Source organism: Lethenteron reissneri, chromosome 30, assembly GCF_015708825.2.
Source record: "Lethenteron reissneri isolate LAM-NWPU_2019-01 chromosome 30, ASM1570882v1, whole genome shotgun sequence".
In the NCBI taxonomy this organism is placed as follows: Eukaryota; Metazoa; Chordata; class Hyperoartia; order Petromyzontiformes; family Petromyzontidae; genus Lethenteron; species Lethenteron reissneri.
Genome location: NC_083808.1, coordinates 13,114,282 through 13,134,515, shown reverse-complemented (window position 1 = coordinate 13,134,515; position 20,234 = coordinate 13,114,282). Strand labels below are relative to the sequence as shown.

Below are 20,234 nucleotides of genomic sequence, written 5' to 3'. Positions count from 1 at the left end.
ACGGGCAATCGCGACTTGAAAGAACCTGTACGGCTGAGACGCGTATGGCCAGCGTGCATGATGCTTGCCCAGACAAAGGGGACTCCCCTTCCAAACAATAACACCACCACCTCCTCCTCACCACCTTCCACTCAAGCCATCAACTCTCCTTACTACAGGTAAAGTAACGTTTAATCTTCATTTATTTCATTTATTCCATATATTTATTGATGTATTCAATTTATGTATTGTTTCTTGTTTTTTTATATGATTTTATGCATGTTATTACTGTAAACTTCGTGTAAAAATGCTTTATAATGATAGATTTCTTGTGTCTGGAACCAATTAATGTCATTTACATTAATTCTTATGGGGAAAATTAATTCGGTGTTCGAACAAATCGGTGTTCGAATGGCCTTCTGGAACGAATTAAGTTCGATCTCCAGGAAACCACTGTAATTACAACCAGCTTCATCAGGTGACAGCCAGAATTGTGGAGAAATCTTCCTATTTCGTTCCTTAAATAGAGGGGCAGATGTGATGACGTCACTTGTGATCCCTTTTTTGGAGAAGTTGGGAGGGGGATTAATGAATGCATATAAATCCCTCATTAAAATGCAAATAAATTTATAACATTTTTGACATGCGTTTTTCTGGATTTTGTTGTTGTTATTCTGTCTCTCACTGTTCAAATAAACCTACCATTAAAATTATAGACTGATCATTTATATGTCAGTGGGCAAACGTACAAAATCAGCAGGGGGTCAAATACTTTTTTCCCTCACTGTATATGTTATGGACACACGAGAGATATTCAGAGGGAGCCCCCCTGGTGTATACTGTTTGCAGACGACATTGTGCTATGCGGTGAAAGCAGAGGGGTAGTGGAAGATTATTTGAAGATCTGGGTGCAAAATATTGAAGGGAATGGGTTGAGGATCAGTCGGACAAAGACTGAGAATATGGTGGCAAATTTCGGTGCCAATAATGCAGGAGGATTGCAAATTGGAAGTGACCAGTTAATGAAGACTAATGCGTTTAAGTACTTGGGTGCAATGATGCGTGCTGATGGATCACTAGAAGGAGAGATTGTGAACAAGAACAAGGGCTGGATGGCTGAAATGGCGAGAGATGACTGGTGTGGTGTGCGATAAGAGGGTCCCAGTTTGTATGAAAGGAAAAGTGTACAAGACGGTGGTGAGGCCGGTGCTGTTTTATGGGACCGAGTGCTGGGGCACAAGACAAAGGGAGGACCAAGCTATGGCAGTCACAGAGATGAGGATGTTGTGGTGGATGTTGGGTTCAACAAGGAAGGACAGGTTGAGAAATGAAGAAGTGAGAGGAAGACTCAAGGTGATAGAAATCACAGAGAAGATGATAGAGAGAAAAGGATTGGTGTGGTTCAGTCATGTGGAGAGACAGCAGGAAAATGATGTGGGTCAGAAGGTTCAAGTGATCCAAGTGGAAGGAAAGAGATCAAGAGGAAGGCAGAAAAAGAGGTGAGGCGATGTGGTGCGATCGGACATGGTGGCCCGAGGAGCGGAAAGGGAGATGGCGCAGGGAAGGGCAGCGTGGAGGAGGTTGGCAAGGACAGCGGACTCCACATGAGTGGGGCAAACGCATTGAAGAAGATTCCTTATTTTTCTAAATACATTTCATAAATGGGATTGTTTCTAATTGTTGATTCATGCGTAACCATGCAATTTTAGCCTCATCGATGGATGTTATGGGTGGTCGCAACTTCGGTCCAAATTAAATAACAGCACGTATATAATTAATGTTTGTTTCCCCTTTCAGGACAGCGCTACTCACACGAGGTTTTGTGAGCTCTTGCTATTCAGCACTTGTGCAACGCTGCCAACCGGAATATCGCGGCAACAAAAACGTTTGTTTGGCATTGTCAACTCATTATACTCACGAAATAATCTGCACAGGCTCAAGTAATTGAGGCGAAGTGCCGCTGCAGTTCATTCTGCGCACTCGGTGGGTTTCCACGCGGCGCCGGCTGTTCATTAACATGCACAGTGGGAGCAAGGGGTTCACCAGCGTACGCTCAAAGCCCCATTATTGTGCATCGAGCGATCAGGTGTGTTAATTGATCCAGAAGTGGCATTCGTCTGTTACTACTTAACACAGTTTACTCCTGCCATCCGTAATCATAAAAGTCACTTACCCCTGGCTGCTATGTTTGAATATTTTAGCACGAGTAAATGTATTTCGCACGATGGCAAACCTCCAAGATATTTTGCGGTGTTTTCAAGTACATATTCATTGCCTTTGTGTGTGCGCGCATGTGCGTCTAGAGTTACAGTTGGTCAGAAATGGTTTTATCACTGCGGTTAAGGCACTGCGCTACAACCGCAGTGAATTGGGCTGAATTTCTGGCCATTTGCAAACAGCAGCACCTACCTGACTTGGGCCTTCTTCTTTAGGGTTAACTTGGCCTCAGTGGTGTAACAAGTGTGGGGGCACCCCCCAGTGGCCAAAGCTACGAGTTGGGGCCCCCTTGACAAACACCATGAGATGCGTTTTCAACAACAGTGTCAAATAACTAAAACAGATGTAATGATGTGATGAGGAAAAAGGAGCCCGCGATATATAATTGCCTAGGTGCGACCGTGCGAGACAAATCAAATATTGGTGGGGCCCCACTTGACTGATTGCCGCACCCCCTATGCTGATAATGTAGTCACTCTGCCACTGCTTCGCCTGAACCGTGCATCACCGAGACATTGGTTGGCAGCTCTGACTGAAAACTAATTTCTTTAAGAACCACTTTTTGTGGTTAGTTTGTTGTCCTTCCCCCGCACGTCCGATTTGCAAGGTTGGTGACATACGGTGCGAAAGAAGTTCAACTATGGCAGTATATAGTACGGGGTAGATCCGTGTGATGTAAGGAAAAAGTTTAGCTGGAGGCATATTATATTTTTTGCGACATAGAATTGTAATGTATGACTTACTGTTAGTAGCTCAGCTTATTGGAGAGTATATTTAGTATATTGATGATATTGATGTAGTTTATATTTTAGTTATGACTTTGAGACCCCCCCCCCCACCTCCTACGCATTCCACAAGTAGTGACTAATCCCATATCTGCATTTTCCATACATATGCTAAATTCCTATGTTGATATGCAAATTCCTTTGTCAAGGCGCCCTTCCTCCCCTAACCCAGCTTAAATATACGCTGCCAAGCTTGGTGGTGTTCATTCAGACGCTGTCTTTCCGACAGACCTGTTCTTCACCTGAGGACGGCTGCTTGCGTTGTGGCCGAAACGTCGTGAGAATTGTATTTTATTATGTTTTATTTGTATTATTTTATTATTTCCCTTCTACGTGACTTTACCGAAAGAACCAAGAAGATGAATCCCTGCAGTCACGAAAGCTTTAAATCGAAATTTAAGTTCAACATACCTACGTTCATCGTTCACAGCAGGTCAACAATGGTTCACTTTTTCAAAGACTGGCCCCGACCATAAGAATGTAGAATTTCCACCGATAATTCAGGGCACGTGCTTATTTACAGTTTCTGGGAGTTTCTTTTTTGTGAACTGGTATTTTACTCAATGTAGTTACACAAGCATGTGGTGGCCAGCGCAGGGCAGCAACATCCATTGTTGTACTGCACTTCTATGGCACTTGTTCCTTTGCTTGCCTTCAAAAAACCGCAACTGACCAGCATGGTGAAGTATGATAAAAACATCCCCACCCTTCCCATGATCCGCACAGACTGTGGAGGCCCTCATCCAGAGGTGGTGGATTGGCAAGGCTGCACACGTGTATACACGAAGTCGACCCTGCTTCATGTAGGCCAAACAACATGTTTTAACATGTAGTCGCTGACCTACAATATTCTGTCAGACTTCAGGCTCTCGAAAAGAGCCTGAGGCTGCTCGCAGTATGTGTGAGGCATAGCGCCGCGGTGGCGAGATGTCAACTACCTCGCCTGGTGTGGAGGTGGTCGTGGATTCGATCCCAACCCTGACGATGCCTGCTGTATATTTGAAGTTTGCGTGTTCTCCCTTTGGTCGTTTGGATTTTTCTCCGGATCCTCCGGTTTTTCGCTCCACATTTAGAAAACATGCATTTAGAGTCTTTGGCCGCAAGACATTTCCACATAATAAGCCACTTCGTTGAGCTATCATTTGTGGCTCCTTAAATTTTACTATATAGCTCAGTGGGTCTTAGCTGGTAAATAATAAAATAGATATATCTTATTCTCAGAATTAATCAGAGTACCTGCAGTATTTCCAGCTGATTATATTAAAATATTTCAGTCAGCAACATTTTAATTGCTGGGCGACAGGCCTTCCCAAGTCGCTGCCATCTCTCACGATCCACATAGCATATGCACATGAGCTGATTTTACCACTCTAGGATTCGTTATATCTCTTGGCTGTCACTCGTCTTGACCACAGGACATCACCCCCAGCAGTCGATTGATCGCGGCTGATGATGATGATGATGAAACACTTACATTGTTAATATTTCGCGTTTAAAACGTGCACTGCTTTTACGCGAAACAATATTTAACCAAGGCCATTTCACCTAATTACTAAACAATCGTCACGTCCGGGAGAACGTCCTCTGAGAAGGCGGGAGCAGCAGTGGAATGAACATGGCTGATGATAATTACCAATGAGATCATTTTTCCCTTCCCACCACCACCAAGGGCTTGCCTAGAATTTCTGCCCAGTGAAGTGAGTGCCGACCCAGGGTGAATCACGAGGCCGTAGAGGGGGGCAGGGTAGGGAGGAGGCATGGAGGGTTTTGCTGTTTATTGTGCTGTGTCAGAGCCAGCCTCATCTCCATGACATTTTGTCTCAAGAAGACACAAGATATATGATTGGCACGGGAGCAGAATGTAAATCGTGTACTCCACGGCTGCGTTGTAATTTATTGCGTAAATATTACACTGCGCTTGTACATAAATCTCTCACTATTATGACTGGGTTTTGGATATAAATAAATAAGTACTGGGTTTGTTCAATTGCTCAAAGAAAATGAACACTCCATCCGCGTTGTTTGCGAATGCCAGTTATCCACAATGTCAGGGCACCCATTGACATTGGATTCACAGCCGGCCACACCTTGCCGATGGTGAGGATCGGTAAAATACAATCCAGTTGCATGCCAGCTTAGAGATTTTGTCAGAAAAATCTAGCGACTTTGGGTTTCCCGAGTGATAAACATTTTGCCAAAGCGACCCGTGGCCATTCTAGAGACCTTGTGACATGAGGACATTACTGAACGTATACTCATGAGCAATTGCAAGGAAACTTGTACCAGTTTAGGGTCTTGTTTACTGTTTAATACAAAGTCTAGGGAGCATTGCTGATGGCTTTGGAAGGTCTACCAAGCGACATCCTGCCAAGTTTGTGAGGTTTGCTTCGCGATTTTACTCTCTTAATAATAAATGGTTGTACTATGATTAATCGTACATTAATACTAACATGAATCAAATGAAGAGATGGCGACACTTGCGTATGTTTGAAGAGAATTTCCTGAGAAATATGAACCCAGTTGGCTCATCAGGCGGCAGACTAAACAACAAAATCACTGAACCCGGTATTCTGCTGAAGAAACGCTAAAACCTCTTTTGGAATTTCACCCACGCCCTACTCATTAAAGTCGATGCTAAGTTTTCCCTAAACATAAATATTTTATGACAACTTACTGACCCAATTATGTTGTTCATACAGTTTTTGTTGAGGAATATACATCAACGAGCTGACCATAAAGACTTAAGGACCACAAGTCAAAGCGTCTGCTCGCTCGGACAACCTTTGGGTGGAGCTGATGTCAACTGGTGGGCCTGAGATCGATTACGCCAGAGACGTGTGTGTGTGTGATGATACGAGTAACAGACGAGACAGCATAATATTCTCGCATCCGTCAGCGGTTCTTATTAATGTAAAAACAATTCTGCTGGATGTTCACACGTCTGTAGACTGAACTTATATTTTGCACTCCCACAAGGCCGTGCGACTGATGGGTTGTAGGTATTATGTTGAACATCTTTCGCACCGTACGTAGCCAACCGTGCTAATCGGAGGTGCAGGTTGTGTAAGAAATATATTTTTTACGCGGATATGGGCATGAGAAAATATCAGTCTGCTTACTTATTTTATTTATATTCTGCACAATGAAGCTCATGATTATTTTGGTAATTTGCATGAAAAGTAAAAGTATAGCCATCTGCCAAAAGTGTCCAGATGTCTGGAAATGGCCATTTCTGATCATGGCATGAACAAGAACCACGGTCGACTCTTCAAAAAGCTGTACTTCTTTTTTTGTTGATCACATATGAAATGTTGGGCGAAGTGGACTCTGACTAAGACATCAACCTCCAATCCTGTGACGGTGAGTTTGGAACTCTGCTCAGCACCACCACAGTCGGATGAAGCATACAAGCCGCTGTACGAATGCGCACGCTTGTACTTGCACCTTTACATTGCACGTACTTATAAACCAACCCATTTTACAGTATATTAGTTGGCTTTGGCAAGGGAGTTGGCTTCTCTCAAGTCACATCTCAAGTGTGCAGCCATGGCCTCCGGTGTGTGCTGTATTTAGCATCCCATTTGTTTCTTTCTTCACGGCTTAATGTTAAATGCGAGCAGTCACGCAGCAACGCCGATCGGTCCATCTTTGCACGGCTGTAAAATAGTGCCTAAGTGGATCCCAGTTACTTGATGGGAATTTTTTTTAAGTGTTCTACAGTGCAAGGCTCGCACGAGCAATTTCGTGGATGGGAGGCATGTGACAGTGGCGGCCCGTCTTGTCAACCCGAAACCTGCAAATATCCACTGGGCATGCTGTGAACACCAGACCTTACGCCAGACAGCTGCCATGGTGACCGGTGCGGCAACGTCACCTGGACACACGTCTAAAGCTGTGGTACCCACCTCTGGACCCCCCCCCCCCCCCCGAGTCCCTAACCAGCCACACAAGCCAGGCACGAGTCCAAGCGTCGAGCATCGGGGATGGGGGTTCATTTCCATCGGTGGCTCCCGAGTTCGTGCCGTGAAATTTAACCATCCTCTGGCAGTGCCCAAGGATGCTTGCCACATTGGTGCAATTTCTTTAGAACAGTTTTTTGTGTTTAGTTTGTTGTCCTTCCCCCGCATCTCCGAAGAACACGGTTGACTACGTATGGTGTGAAAGAAGTTCAACATACATGGTTAGCGTGCACACTATAGACTTGCAATGCAGAGGTCGCCGGTTGAGTTAGATCCCTCAGGGCAGCAGGTGACATAATGCTGCAAGTTCCTGAAATCACCCCCCCCCCCCCCCCCCAGCCTCTGCCCACCCGGCAGTATTCACCACGGGTAGTTGATCGGCTGGTCATACGGTGGGGTTCTGTGTGTAACACCCGCCTCTTCCATAAGATCCGGCCAATGTGGACAAGTCGGCCAAAATACACTGCAGAGGGACTCTCAAGAGGTCTCTCTGGTAGAGGCCCTCTTTCCAGCACTGACTAGAGCAGGGAAAGGGCTGCACCTTTATCTGCTTGCATGAAAGAACCCAGTGTCTCCCTGGGGACCGCACAGCGTTCTCCCCACAGAGTGGCATGAATATCTGCACCTTGGCCGAGAGACGTTCATCGCAGCCGGTGTCAGCGCTCGCGTTATGCGGGCGACTGTTCCGCAGAATACAACCGCGGGCGGGCACTGCCGCACAGTGACGGATAATAGCGTGGGCCGCTGCACGGGGCACAGGTCCGTGGAATCGGATTCCTCCGGCATAAATAAAGATTCTGATTCTTATTCTGATATTCACACGACTTCATGTGCGTGCGTAAAAAAAAGTATTGATGTCAGCCAAAAGTGGCCGAGAGTAGCCTGAAAATGCCCATTTGTGCACCGAGTGATATTTTGAGTGGGCCTTGGACATTGGGAATGCCTGCGTAGGGAGTTACAAATGACCGCGTGCGCCTTGTGTTGATGATAGTATGCCACTCGCTCCGCTGCTGCTCCTGACTACCTATCCCGCCGCATTTCGTTGGCACGCTGTGTACGGCCCGCAGCGTACGGTCCGCTGTGTATGGTCCGCTGTGTACGGTCCGCTGTGTTACGTTGGCCCACTGCGTAAGGCCTGCTGCGTACGGCCCGCTGCGTACGGTACGTCGTCGGCCCCCCCCCCCCCCAACTTGCTCGTTAAGCAGTGCGGTGCTCAGAACGCTGAACGCAGCAAATGGCCAATGTCGTTGAGGAAAGCAGCACCGCTCGGCGGTTTAGAGAGGGGGGGTGTCATGGCTGTTTTGGTTACGGCTCAAAGCGCTGGCACGGGGGAAACCACGGACAAAACAGGAAGGCAACCAGAACCGGTGCTACCAACAATTGGCCAAGCTGTTTGGCCGGATATTGAGATGTTTGGCCAACTCCATGAATGCAGCTCAAGCAGAGGTTGATGCTCTAAATTTCCACGTGATGATAAGCCACTTCGTTGAGGTATAATTTGTGGCCAGGTCGCTCATGAAAAATAAGGTAATTGCTCAGTGGACTTTACCTGGCAAAATTTAAATATTTTGTTCATGATGTTTTTACTTTTCCTATACTTTACACTCCTATCGTGTTTCGGTATTGTTTGTTTGTTGTAGCCTTTTTGACCCGCCCTAACTAGACACCTGTAAAAAATAGCTTCATATCACAACAGATTTCTCCAGTATAAATATCCCGATTCTGATCATAAAATGGTATGTTAATGCAGTTTTTTCCATATTTAATTATTAATGTAAACTTGAATAGATATCGATTTTAGTTTTTTTAGTGAATACCAGTTCCACTGATATCTGCAATCTGATTTACAGAGTCCTCATCGCAACAGCCGATGAGGCCGCTGCCCTCTTATATCTTATCTGTAAACTAAGTGCCTTCCTGTGGCTACGCTATTCTTCACACTAGCTTTCCGATTCTCTGGCATTAGCGAATAAATGCAAAGAAATCCCAAAGGTGCCTTAGTCTGGCTGCGAGAGCCTTGGGCATCAACACTGAACCTTTAACAATCTTACAGATTCCTTCATCTGGCTCTCTTAAGCCATGGGGCATTAAGATTCAACCACAAGAATCCTAGGACAGCCTCAGTCTGGCTCTGTGCGTGTTAATGCAGCGCACGGATTGGAATGTGTACAGCACATGCAGTCTGTACATACGGTGCTGTGGTACAAGTGCGTACATATAAATGTGTCGTTAAACCCGCCACCACCTGGCACAGCCAATTAATAAGGTTTGTCACATAAACAAAACGTGCCCAATTCGTTACTAGTACAGCACACCGGTGTGTTGGAGAGTAAATCTACAACATTTACAATTTGCTTATCATGACGTTTCGCCAGTAATTCCATCCATTATCATCGGGCGATTTTGTTACAATCCCGCCTGGATGTAATTACCAGCTAAAATTCGTATTCAAATTGTAAATGTTGTGGATTTACTCTCCAACACACCGGTGGGCTGAAGTAGTCACTAATTGGCACTTTTTGTTGACGTGACAAACCTGACTGGCTGTGTCAGGTGGTAGGGGGGTTAACGACACAACGTTTATTAACTTGATTTGAAGCTTTCGTGACTGCAGGAATTACTCATTGGGTTCTTTCGGTAAAGTCACGTAGAAAGAAATTAAATTAAATAATAGAATACGATGTTTCGATTGCAACACAAGCAATCGTCATCAGGTAGAACTACGTTTGAGAGACAAAACACAGACACGGAGACACACAGACAGACACACAAGCAGAGAGAGAGACAACACAGACACACAGAGAGAGACACACAACATACACACACAGAGACCCAATGCCTCTGTGTCGAGGCTTTAAATAGAGAGAGGGGGTGGGGCAGAGAGAGAGCTGGGTCTGCTGGGGCAGCTGCTGGAGCAGAGAAATTAGCATGTCAATGAAAGACCCAACAAGACTGGTACATTTTAGAGAGAGTTGTGTGGAAATCCACCCCGAAGCGACCGAAGGAGAGAAAGATCGAATGGACCTATGAGAGCGTGGTAAATTTTAGAGAGAGAAATATGCCGTTTGAGAAAACAAACTTAGTAAATATTTTGAAAATGTAATGCAATGCAACGCGATGTAACCCAAACAAAGCTTCATTATGAATAATATTGGTCGCGAAAGCCTGCGTGTCAAACAGCTGTACGAGCGCTCGCTTTGCCTGTCTGGAGCAGACTGTTTTGCTTGAACTTATAATCCGCAGTGATTTAAGAAAATATTATGAGTCAGGTGCAATTGCACAGGCTCTCCAAACAACAACGGCAGTCTCCGATGGGGTCTTTGCACAACAAAGTGACATATCAGACTCTGATTAGGCTTGTAGATAACGTATTGACATGACTCTCTCGTGGGTCTTTACAGAACAAACTGGTGGTGTGGCTCAGGGAGCTAATCGAGCACTTGAAGCATTCACCCAGCACCAATAATACAACAATGTAGAGTTCGAATCCAGATAGCTCCCTGTGATGATTTTTTTCTCCATTCCCAAGTGTGGTGAGTTAATGGTCTCTGGCAGGGCGCCAGTGGATGTACAAAATCAGAATCGGGATCTATTTGATTGCTCACTTAGTTCATCTTATTTTGGCTTGTGCGGGACATCTGCTCAATCTCCATGTAATAATTATAATCACCTCTGTAGAAGGGCGTGTGCAAAGCAGCACCACATTATAAAAACACACAAGCAGTTCTTGCAACGTGACATTTTCTCTTAACGCGATGCTCCCCATCATTATCACCATCATCAATCCACTGCTGGATGAAGGTCTCTCTAATCTTGCAGTGCAATAATCCATCCAGCGCCTTCACATGAACCGATCCCATCGCTCCATCTTCTCAGTGGACGTCCTCTCAAGACGTGTTTCATTCCTTGGATGCCACTCTGTTGCATGTACGTGTGTATGTATGTTGAACTTCTTTCGCACCATACGTAGCGAACCATGCTAATCGGAGGTGCGGGGGAGGACAATAAACTGAACACAAAAGGCAGTTCTAAAGAAATTAGTTTTCAAGCTGAATGATTTCAATGTGCATAGCTCCAGCGACTCTCGAATATTGGAAAGAAGAGTATTGCAGATTGGCCGCGGAAGCGCATTTGAAAGCGTGCAATGCGGTGACCGTTTTTGATCGATGGCCAGCCAAAAGCCAATGCGAGAATGAGCGGAGTGTGCGTGGTTTATGCTCCATGGCGAGATCAGCAATGCATCGTGGTTCATTTTTCGCAAGCACTTTGGGAAAGATTGGCTCTACCATCGAATGCTGAAATCACTGTCAATTGCAACTTTGAGCAGGGGACACGGTCATTATGACCAGCAGCATTTATTATAATATAAAACAATTTGAGAGGCATTGGCTTAACCGTGTTTGTTCGATGGCCAGCTCACCGTGCCCTTCTCGCCAGGAAGTGTCCTGCCCCAGCCCACTCACTTTTCTTCACATTTTGGGCGGCGTCATTAACCTCCGTGTGTTCTCTAAACCCAAGTGTTAATCTTAACGGATGCCCTGCAATAACAACGGATATATCAGTCCCATGCCATGATGCAAAACAGCACAATTATAATTCTAGACTTGAAGCTTTCGTGACTGCAAGGAATCATATTCTTAGGTGTTTTCGGTAAAGTCACGTAGGTAAAACATCAAAATTAATAAAAATAATAAAATAAAATAAAGATCACGACGTTTCGGAGGCAACACAAGTCTCCGTCATCAGGTGGGTGTGACTGTCCCACCTGATGACGGAGACTTGTGTTGCCTCCGAAACGTCGTGATCTTTATTTTATTTTATTATTTTTATAAATTTTGATGTTTTACCTACGTGACTTTACCGAAAACACCTAAGAATATAGCACAATTATAATATACTCTCGACCCCCCCCCCCCCCCTTTTATTTTCTCATACACAGCGCCCTCCCTCCACCCTATGTTACAAACAAAAGCGAAATGTTCTATCGGTGCCATTTCCCCATGTTAATGAGACAATAGATCCCCCCTCCATCAACCGGTACTCGTCGGGGTACATGGGGCCTGGTGGATATTTGCGCGCGGTTGTTTTCGTCGCCCAGCGTTCTTCAGCGGGCTTTTGTTCTTGTGTGCAGCCAAAAATCTAATTTAACAAAAAATATATACACTCTGGAGGGAAATAAAATTCACCGTCAACGACCTCTCTCTGCCTCTCGCGAGGTCTTTAGACAGCAGACTGAGAGACCAGTCTCTGTTGGTTGCATTTAAGACAACCCACGTGCAGACGAGCACAACATCTTCTTAGCAACCTTTAAAGAAAAAAAAACTCAAACAAATTAATCGCCTCAATCTTGTCAATGTTTAAGCTGCCTTCCGAGTACCAGCGAGATAGATGCGAGTAATCAACGCTGCTCCTTACGTTTGGAGGGAGCAGACGCGAGTCCCCAGTGTGGGACTCGCATTGGCCGTCGTAAATAACGCCGTCACTTAGCCAATACCCCTCCTCTCAGCACTCGCCAAACTTAGCTTACCTTGGCTTTCCAAAATATATCTTCGGCACATTTTTCGTGGAAAACGACGAGGACGTTTTTGGGAAGTTGGACCAATTACTGAATTGTGAATTCGTTAAAATGACATGTAAAAAAAACGCCTTTCATTTGTTTATTTGACAGAGATTATTTTTAGCAAAACTTTCTTTAACGTTAGATGGGAGTCGCACAGATTAAAGTAATCGTAAAAGGAAGTTATCGGCTTAATTACTCGATGTCCTCTGAGGCCAGCAGCGGGATTCACAACTCAACAATCAACTTTTTGTTGATACTAAATTAATATCCGTAATAAACGAAGGAAGTTTAATAATAAACCACGTTTTCTGTTTGACTTCAATTCAATGTCTTGTCTTAAGAAAATGCAAACCGTAAGCTCGTGTTATCCGAGGGTAATTATAATTTCACAACCACCACCACTGCACAAGCTACAATGCCAGAATATTCATGCAGCTTATTCACAGGTTCTACATTTAAAACGAATTTCTTTAGAACTGCACTCATCCTCGCAGTGGCTTTTGGCGAGCAATCGTACAAAGACGGTCACTGTATCGCACGCGTTCAGATGCGCTTCCGCGACCATCTGCAATGCTCTTCCTTCCAATATTAGAGAACCAATGGAGCTATGCACTTAATCATCCAGATTTAAAACTCATTTGTTTAGAGCTGCCTTTCGTGTTTAGTTCGTTGTCCTTCCCCCGCACCTCAGATCAGCACGGTCAGCAGCGTACGGCGCGAACTAAACTTTCAACACACCGTACTTAAAATACATTTCGGCGCCTGAACAACTTCAGCCCAGGAGCGAGAGCGATGACTTAGTCACGTGGACGCACTCTGCCACGCCGCGCGCCGCAAAGATATCCGTGACGCGGCGGCGGTCGCGAGCGCCTCGTGGGCTGCCCCCCGGCGCGCCGTTCATGCATCGTGCAGCGTGTGGTAGTGTGCACGTAGCCTGGCACAAGCGCCGTGGTGGCGTCACCGCCACTTAGTGGCGAATGGCGGTTGTTGTTGTCGTTGCTGATAGTAGTGTAGCGGTTAGCGTGCTGCGCTACGAACCTGGCGGACCCGAGTTTGATTCCCGTTCACGGCCAACACCAGTGATGAATATCTGAACTGGTACTGGGCATCCCCTAGTTCGACTAAGCCTCAAATGAGTACCTGGTGAGGTGTGTAAACATTGCCACTGGGGAGACAAAGGCGGCCGGGCGTGGTGATGGCCACCCACCCCCTCGTGTGCCGTGCCGGCCTTCATAGGTGCTGCTCGCTAACAGCACTTGCCCCAACACTCTGTCCAGGCTATACGGGGGATCTTTGTCTTTGTGTGCGTTGGTGTACGTGCGTGTGTGCGCGTGTGTGTGTGCGTCTCCATGTGAAGGAGGCACCCACCCGGGATGCCCTGCCGGTGAGACGGCGGCGACGTGTCCCCCGTGACGGCTGGGGGCTGGCTCTGCGCTCCGCCGCGCGCGTAGCTGGCTTCATCTGCGAACAGAGCAGCCGGAGCCGTGAGCACAGCGTCAACAACTGGCGGCCGTAGTGGCCAAGGGCGGGGGGTGGGGCGAAATAAAAATCACGCGATGCGTGGGTTCTGTAACGCTTTCCTGTCGTGCGTTTGTCATAGGAAGTATTTAATCGTACTCTTCCGTATGATTGATATCCATGCAGAGCAACAACTACAATTTCAGTTGAACACGAAGTCGGCTTTCGTGACCAATATCATCCATTAAGCAGATTTTTGGGTTAGATCGCGTAAATATAAAAGTGTCGTTAAACCCACCACCGCCCGACACAGTTAATTAGTAAGGTTTGTCATATAAACAAAACATGACAATTCGTTAGTAGTTCAGCACACCGGTGTGTTGGAGAGTAAAGCCACAACATTTACAATTCGAGTACGACGTTTCGCCAGAAATTGCAATGAGCATCATCAGGCGACATCCAGAGTTGTGGAGAAATCCTCCTCCTCTTCTTTCGGTACGGCTGATGTAGATACAGAGCAACAAACTACAATTTCACATTGAGGTGGTCAAGCCAGACAACCGCGTCAGGAGCCAGCGGAGTGAATCATCGCTGTGGTGTCTCCTTCGTATTTGTGGATCGGGGCATTGCGTCATACGTTGTATGGTCTGTTCTGGGATAACCTCAATCGCACACCACTGGAGAGTTTTCAATTTTCCATTTGTGCATCAGGTATCTGCATCTGTCATGGTTGGTGCAGTGGACGCGGTTTAGGGTGGACCGTGAGCTTCGTGGAAGATCAAACCAGGGATCTTCTGCATTGGGTCTTCAACAACCGGTGTTTGTGTATTTACTTGTCGATGATATCGGCGACGCCCGTGGCGGGCGTGTGGGAAGTGGCATGTTTACGGGCCGTGACGGCCTATGGCGGCTTCAGAATAGTCTCTGCAGGGGAGGGCACGGGGGGCAATGCTTTCATCAAAGTGGCCGGTTTCCTCCGGTGGCGAGTTCCTTCTTTAAACTGAAGCTATTGCGTCAGCTCCATTCCAGCGACATCTTGCCGTATGTTCACATATGCGGATGATATCGCTCTTGCAACCCAAGCACGGAATATGGAGGACACTGATGCAGTCCTCGAAAAAGATCTGAAGACTCTGGAAGAATACTTCAAGAATTGGAACCTTAAGCCAAACCCATCGAAGAGCGTCGTCTCCGCCTTCCATCTGAACAACAGACACACTTCGAAAACGTTGAACGTCAACTTCTGCAGGGCAAAGCTAAGGCATAATGAACACCCTCGGTATCTAGGAGTTACCCTGGATCGGACGCTTAACTACCATCACCACCTCTAACAAGCTGAAGATAAAACGAAAGCACGAGTGAATATTATTCAGAAACATGCAGGAACAACCTGGGGAAGCGATGCCAGCACGTTGAAGATATCGACGCAGGCCCTAGTTCACTCCACTGCGGAGTAGTGTGCCCCGGTGTGGGGTGCAAGCCCTCACACGAACCTTGTCGATGCCGAAATTAACAACGCGCTTCATATCATCAGCAGTTACCTAAAGTTTACTCTGCTCCCGTGGCTTCCGGTGCTGGTAAATATCGCTCTGGCCAACATCTCACGCGATGATGCGACGACACGGGAGTACAACAACAAGACAATGAAAAACTTCACTTTGCCGCTCCATCAAGATCTAAAGGAACCCCCACGCTGCCCAAGGCTAGAATCCAGGAGACCGTTTGGGATACGCGCCTCCGCTCTAGCAGCCGAAAGTAAAGACACCGCCACTCGGTGGTCTGAATCGTGGGCGGCGATGGACGTGGCAAACAAAAACATAATTCACGATCCGTCGGTGGAAGTACCGTGATTCTCTCTTCGACGAGTATATAGCGACAGGCTAGCAGCAGAGAAGCTAGCAGAACATATAGCGAGAGGCTAGCAGTGGAGAGGCTAGTACAGTGTGTAGTGATAGGCTAGCAGTAGAGAAGCTACCAGAGTGTGTAGTGATAGGCTAGCAGTAGAGAGGCTAGCAGAGCGAGAGAGAGAGCAGGCTAGCAGTGGAGAGGCTAGCAGGGTGAGAGAGAGAGCAGGCTAGCAGTAGAGAGGCTAGGAGAGTGAGAGAGAGAGCAGGCTAGCAGTGGAGAGGCTAGGAGAGTGAGAGAGAGAGCAGGCTAGCAGTAGAGAGGCTAGGAGAGTGAGAGAGAGAGCAGGCTAGCAGTGGAGAGGCTAGGAGAGTGAGAGAGACAGAACAGGCTAGCAGTGGAGAGGCTGAGAGAGCGGAGTGAGCGAAGCAGGCAAGCAGCGCAAGCGGAAGAGTTGCGACGGAGTCACGTGGTGTTGAACGCAAGGAGTTCTGTTCGAATGAAAGTGACACAGGAGAAAAAGAAGAAGTCTGCGTGAAATAACGCCACTACATATCTAAGGGACCTTTTTAGACAATAATAATAATACTGTTAAATATTTTTTTCGGGCCAACTAGCCACTTGGTGCTGTTGCTGCATTGGCAGTTGGTTCCCAAGCACAACAACGAAGATAAACTCAACGACGTTTCGGGAAATGGCCCTTGAAGAAGGCCCAATGCCCGAAACGTTGTCAATTATATATTTTTTCTCTTTTAGGCATTGTTAGTGAAGAAAGTCCTTTCTTAATTTAGCAAATGATTTTTTGTATCTATCAATGACCGGCATCTTGTAAATTACAAATTAATATTAACTACCCTGAATACCTGGATTTTATATATCACAAAATAGCATTCAAGTGGAAACTGATGTAGTTTTCCAAGCTTTCACAATAGCCCTTGAGAACAAAAAAATGCATACAAAACCGTTAAGAGGAAACCACTACACTGAGATTACAACATACAAATTAGAAGAAGAGTCTGGCAAAGGCAAAGATCCCCCATATAGCTAGTAGCAGACTGTTGGGGCAAGTGCTGTTAGCGAGCACCTATGAAGGTCGTAAAGGGCACACGAGGGGGTGGGTGGCCAGCACCACGCCTGGCCATCTTTGTCTCCCTAGTGGCGATGTTTACACATTGCACCAGGTACTCATTTGAGGCTGGCTCGACCTCGGGGAAGCCCAGGACCAGTTCAAAAATCGTCACCGTTGTTGGCCACAAGCGGGAAACGAACTTGGGTCGCCGGGTTCGTAGCGCAGCGTAGCGCTAACAACTACGCTATCGCTCCCCATAGACAAAAGTCTAGCAAAGAGACACACCCCCCACACCTACGATGTTCAGAGCAAAAACGAGAAGATACTTTTTAAAAAATTGATCGCAGGGATACAACGACAAACGCGTAAATGGTTAGAGTATGACATCGTTTCTGATGGCCAACATTTATAATGACAATTTAAAAAGATTTACGTGGAGGACACGCGATTGGAGAACCACAAAAACAGAAATCTGAAAAAGTTTGGCTTCAAGATGACAGTGAGCAGAAAGAAAAGTTATGCGCTGCCAGCAAGTTTTCAAAACAAAAGAAAATACTGTCATCGTTTGAAAAAGACAAATGGAACGTACAGCAGAACATATAAACCCCCGTAAATTACGAAAAATCGGAGCGATATTTCAAATTGTGAAATGAAGGTACAAATGAGTGCACGATACAGAGAGCTTTTGGGAAGAAAACAATATAATTTGATAAACGCGCCAAAGTGCACGAGGAAAACATTTCAATCGATGCATTTTTTTTTTTACAAAGGAAAACTTCCAGATACAAAAAAACCTGGGGGAAGACGAAAAATTAAGCTGGATGCAACTGGGAGTATTTGATGCAAATTTCTTGATGAATATCTTAGACAAAGCTAAATGGAGGGCTATAACCGCCAACCATCTTCGAGATAGGAACACGGCTCACACAGAGAGAGACAGCGAGCGTATTACTTGCCGTGACGTACGGAGCATCAGCCTGGACATTGACACAAAGAAAATTGAAACAAAAGCTGAAAATTATGTAAAAAAAAGCACGGAGAGATGGGTGATTGCAATTACAGTGAGAAACACATGAATCCGGTGACAACTATAACGGAGAGATGTCACGTAGATTTTTTTTTTTCTAAATTGAAATCTAATTTCTTTAGAACTGCTTTTTGTGTTGTTTGTTGTCCCTCCCCGCACCTCCGATTAGCACGGTCGGCTACATACGTATGTACGGTGCGAGAGAAGTTCAAGAGGCAATACGTACATGATATTGCTATACGATATATGGTTCAACGTATGTTGGCTGTTGAGTAGAGTGGGTCTGGGGCAGGACACATCGCCACAAGGGACGATGTTCAACGGATTATATTTTTAATTGGGTGCAGTTGTGAACAACAGCCATATCAGACATGAGTACATCTAATCGGCATGATCATTGGGTTCACTGCGGCTCAAAGTCCCTACAAGGCATGCGGTGACGTTAGAAGATGTCCCATGTGGAGCTCGAGGCGTTTGAAGGCCTGATGACTAGAATCGGTGATCTCGCCGACGATGTGTTCATCATGGAGGCAGCTCCATGTCGGGACAGCGGAGTGAAGTGGAGCTTCTGTCCAGGCAGCAATGTTCTGGGGGGCAAGGGCGTGGCTTGGCAGGATGGGACTGGTGTCAGAATGGCAGCCAAAAGAGGTGACTCGGCCGAGAGTAAAACCCAACGGACAAGATGGCACCGGCCCGCGTGCAAGAGGAGGTGGATTGCAGCATCGCTGAGACCAAATGGGCAGGAATTTACGTGCTTGTGCAATGTGTACTTCTATACACTGTGAACGTCTATTGATATCTTTCGTGACTTGTTCACCTCTTCCCTACCTAGCACTCATTTCGCCTTTTGTACGGCAAGTCGTTGTTTAACGCGGTGGGTGCGTTCCTAAAAAATGCCGCGTGAAGCGAAAAATGTGTTTAGCGAAAACAATTTCCCTATAAATAATGTAACGATAAAGTTTGGAGAGATACGATGTACTACGCACATGGTGATATGGCGATGGCGGGACTAATGACTGAGCGTACGCCGCCGCGTTACTGCATCACTCCACGTATTGTATCACTCCGCTCAGCCGCGCAAAAACACGCGTTATAACGGGCACGTTCTATGGTATAAGGGTGCGTGTTCTGCGTTATAACGATGTGGCGTTCCGCGTTATAACGATGCGTGCTCTGCGTTATAACCGTGCACGTTCTACGTGAAAACGGTGCACGTTCTGGGTTATAATGGGCATGTACCGTGTTGTGTAAAAAGTGTTCCCTAATGGAACAACGTGATCGCGAAAAAGCGTTCTTTGAACACGCATGAAGTGAGGATTTGCCGTATTGTTTGTTGATGTAACTCGCCAACCCACCCCAACTGGACATCTGTAAAAAATAACTTCATAACTCATCCGATTCCTCCAGGGTAAATAAAGATTATAATTCTGACCGACGATGAGGGATGGTGATGACAATGGCTAATGATGATGATATAACGTATTGCATGCGTGTCTGGTGATATCAAGCTGGTATCGCTCTCACTGTAATGAGGTCACAAAATATTAAATGACTGCCATTTTTCAGGTGAAAAAGAAACCCATGCTGAAATTAATCATTAATAGGAACGTATCTATTATTAATCGTGGTCAATACATCCCTGCTCATCATGAAGACTTCAGGTTTTAGATTTTAGAAAAGCAGCTTAAGCACTTTTATAATAACATCTGGCAAACCGAATACAATTTTGAGTGAAATACAAGTGTATTTGCACGTTGTTTTCCTGTATAGACCTTGACAGCAAGGCGCAGGCCTGCAATAGCTCACTCACGTCTCTGCAAGGCTAAAGGGCCTCCACTGAGGGAGTTTTGAAAATCCCCACGAGACGGTATTTGGCCTACTCCTCCACGCTGGCCAGATATCTTGGAAGACGTGGGAGTACCCACACTTTACCCCACCACATGTGCCCTGCCGCACGACTGTGGTGTATGCACGTATCCTGCTGGGTGGACAGAGGGACGGGGATTGAAGGAACTTGCCTCCACTGTTTCAACTGCCATGCCGGGAGATCGAACCGGTGACCTATGGATTGCAAGACCAGTGCGCTCAACCCAGCTTTCCTAGGCAACATGTAGTAACAACTGCAGTGTTGTATAACAATGAGTGTAATTGAGACATGTTCTGCCCTTTTCACAATCCACTGCTGGATGAGTGCCTCCCGTACCGTGCACCTTGTGGGGGTTGTGTGACCACACTTACTCTCGCTCGTCAGTGCGGGTTAGGTAAAATAAACTAGTTACATTTCGATTTAAAGCTTTCGTGACTGCAGGAATTCATCTTCTTGGTTTTTTCGGTA

At 46.1% G+C, this 20,234-nt stretch overlaps 1 protein-coding gene across 3 annotated transcripts in view; it reads right to left on the bottom strand.

Annotated features, from left to right (window-relative positions):
- Positions 1–20,234, bottom strand: part of LOC133349539 (glutamate receptor-interacting protein 1-like) — a 334,917-nt gene that overhangs the window by 219,348 nt on the left and 95,335 nt on the right. For all 3 annotated transcript variants that reach the window (XM_061563083.1, XM_061563082.1, XM_061563084.1), the window contains one exon: positions 13,869–13,961. In XM_061563083.1, coding sequence (XP_061419067.1) covers positions 13,869–13,961 — 93 coding nt within the window. The remainder of the gene's footprint in view (positions 1–13,868; positions 13,962–20,234) is intronic.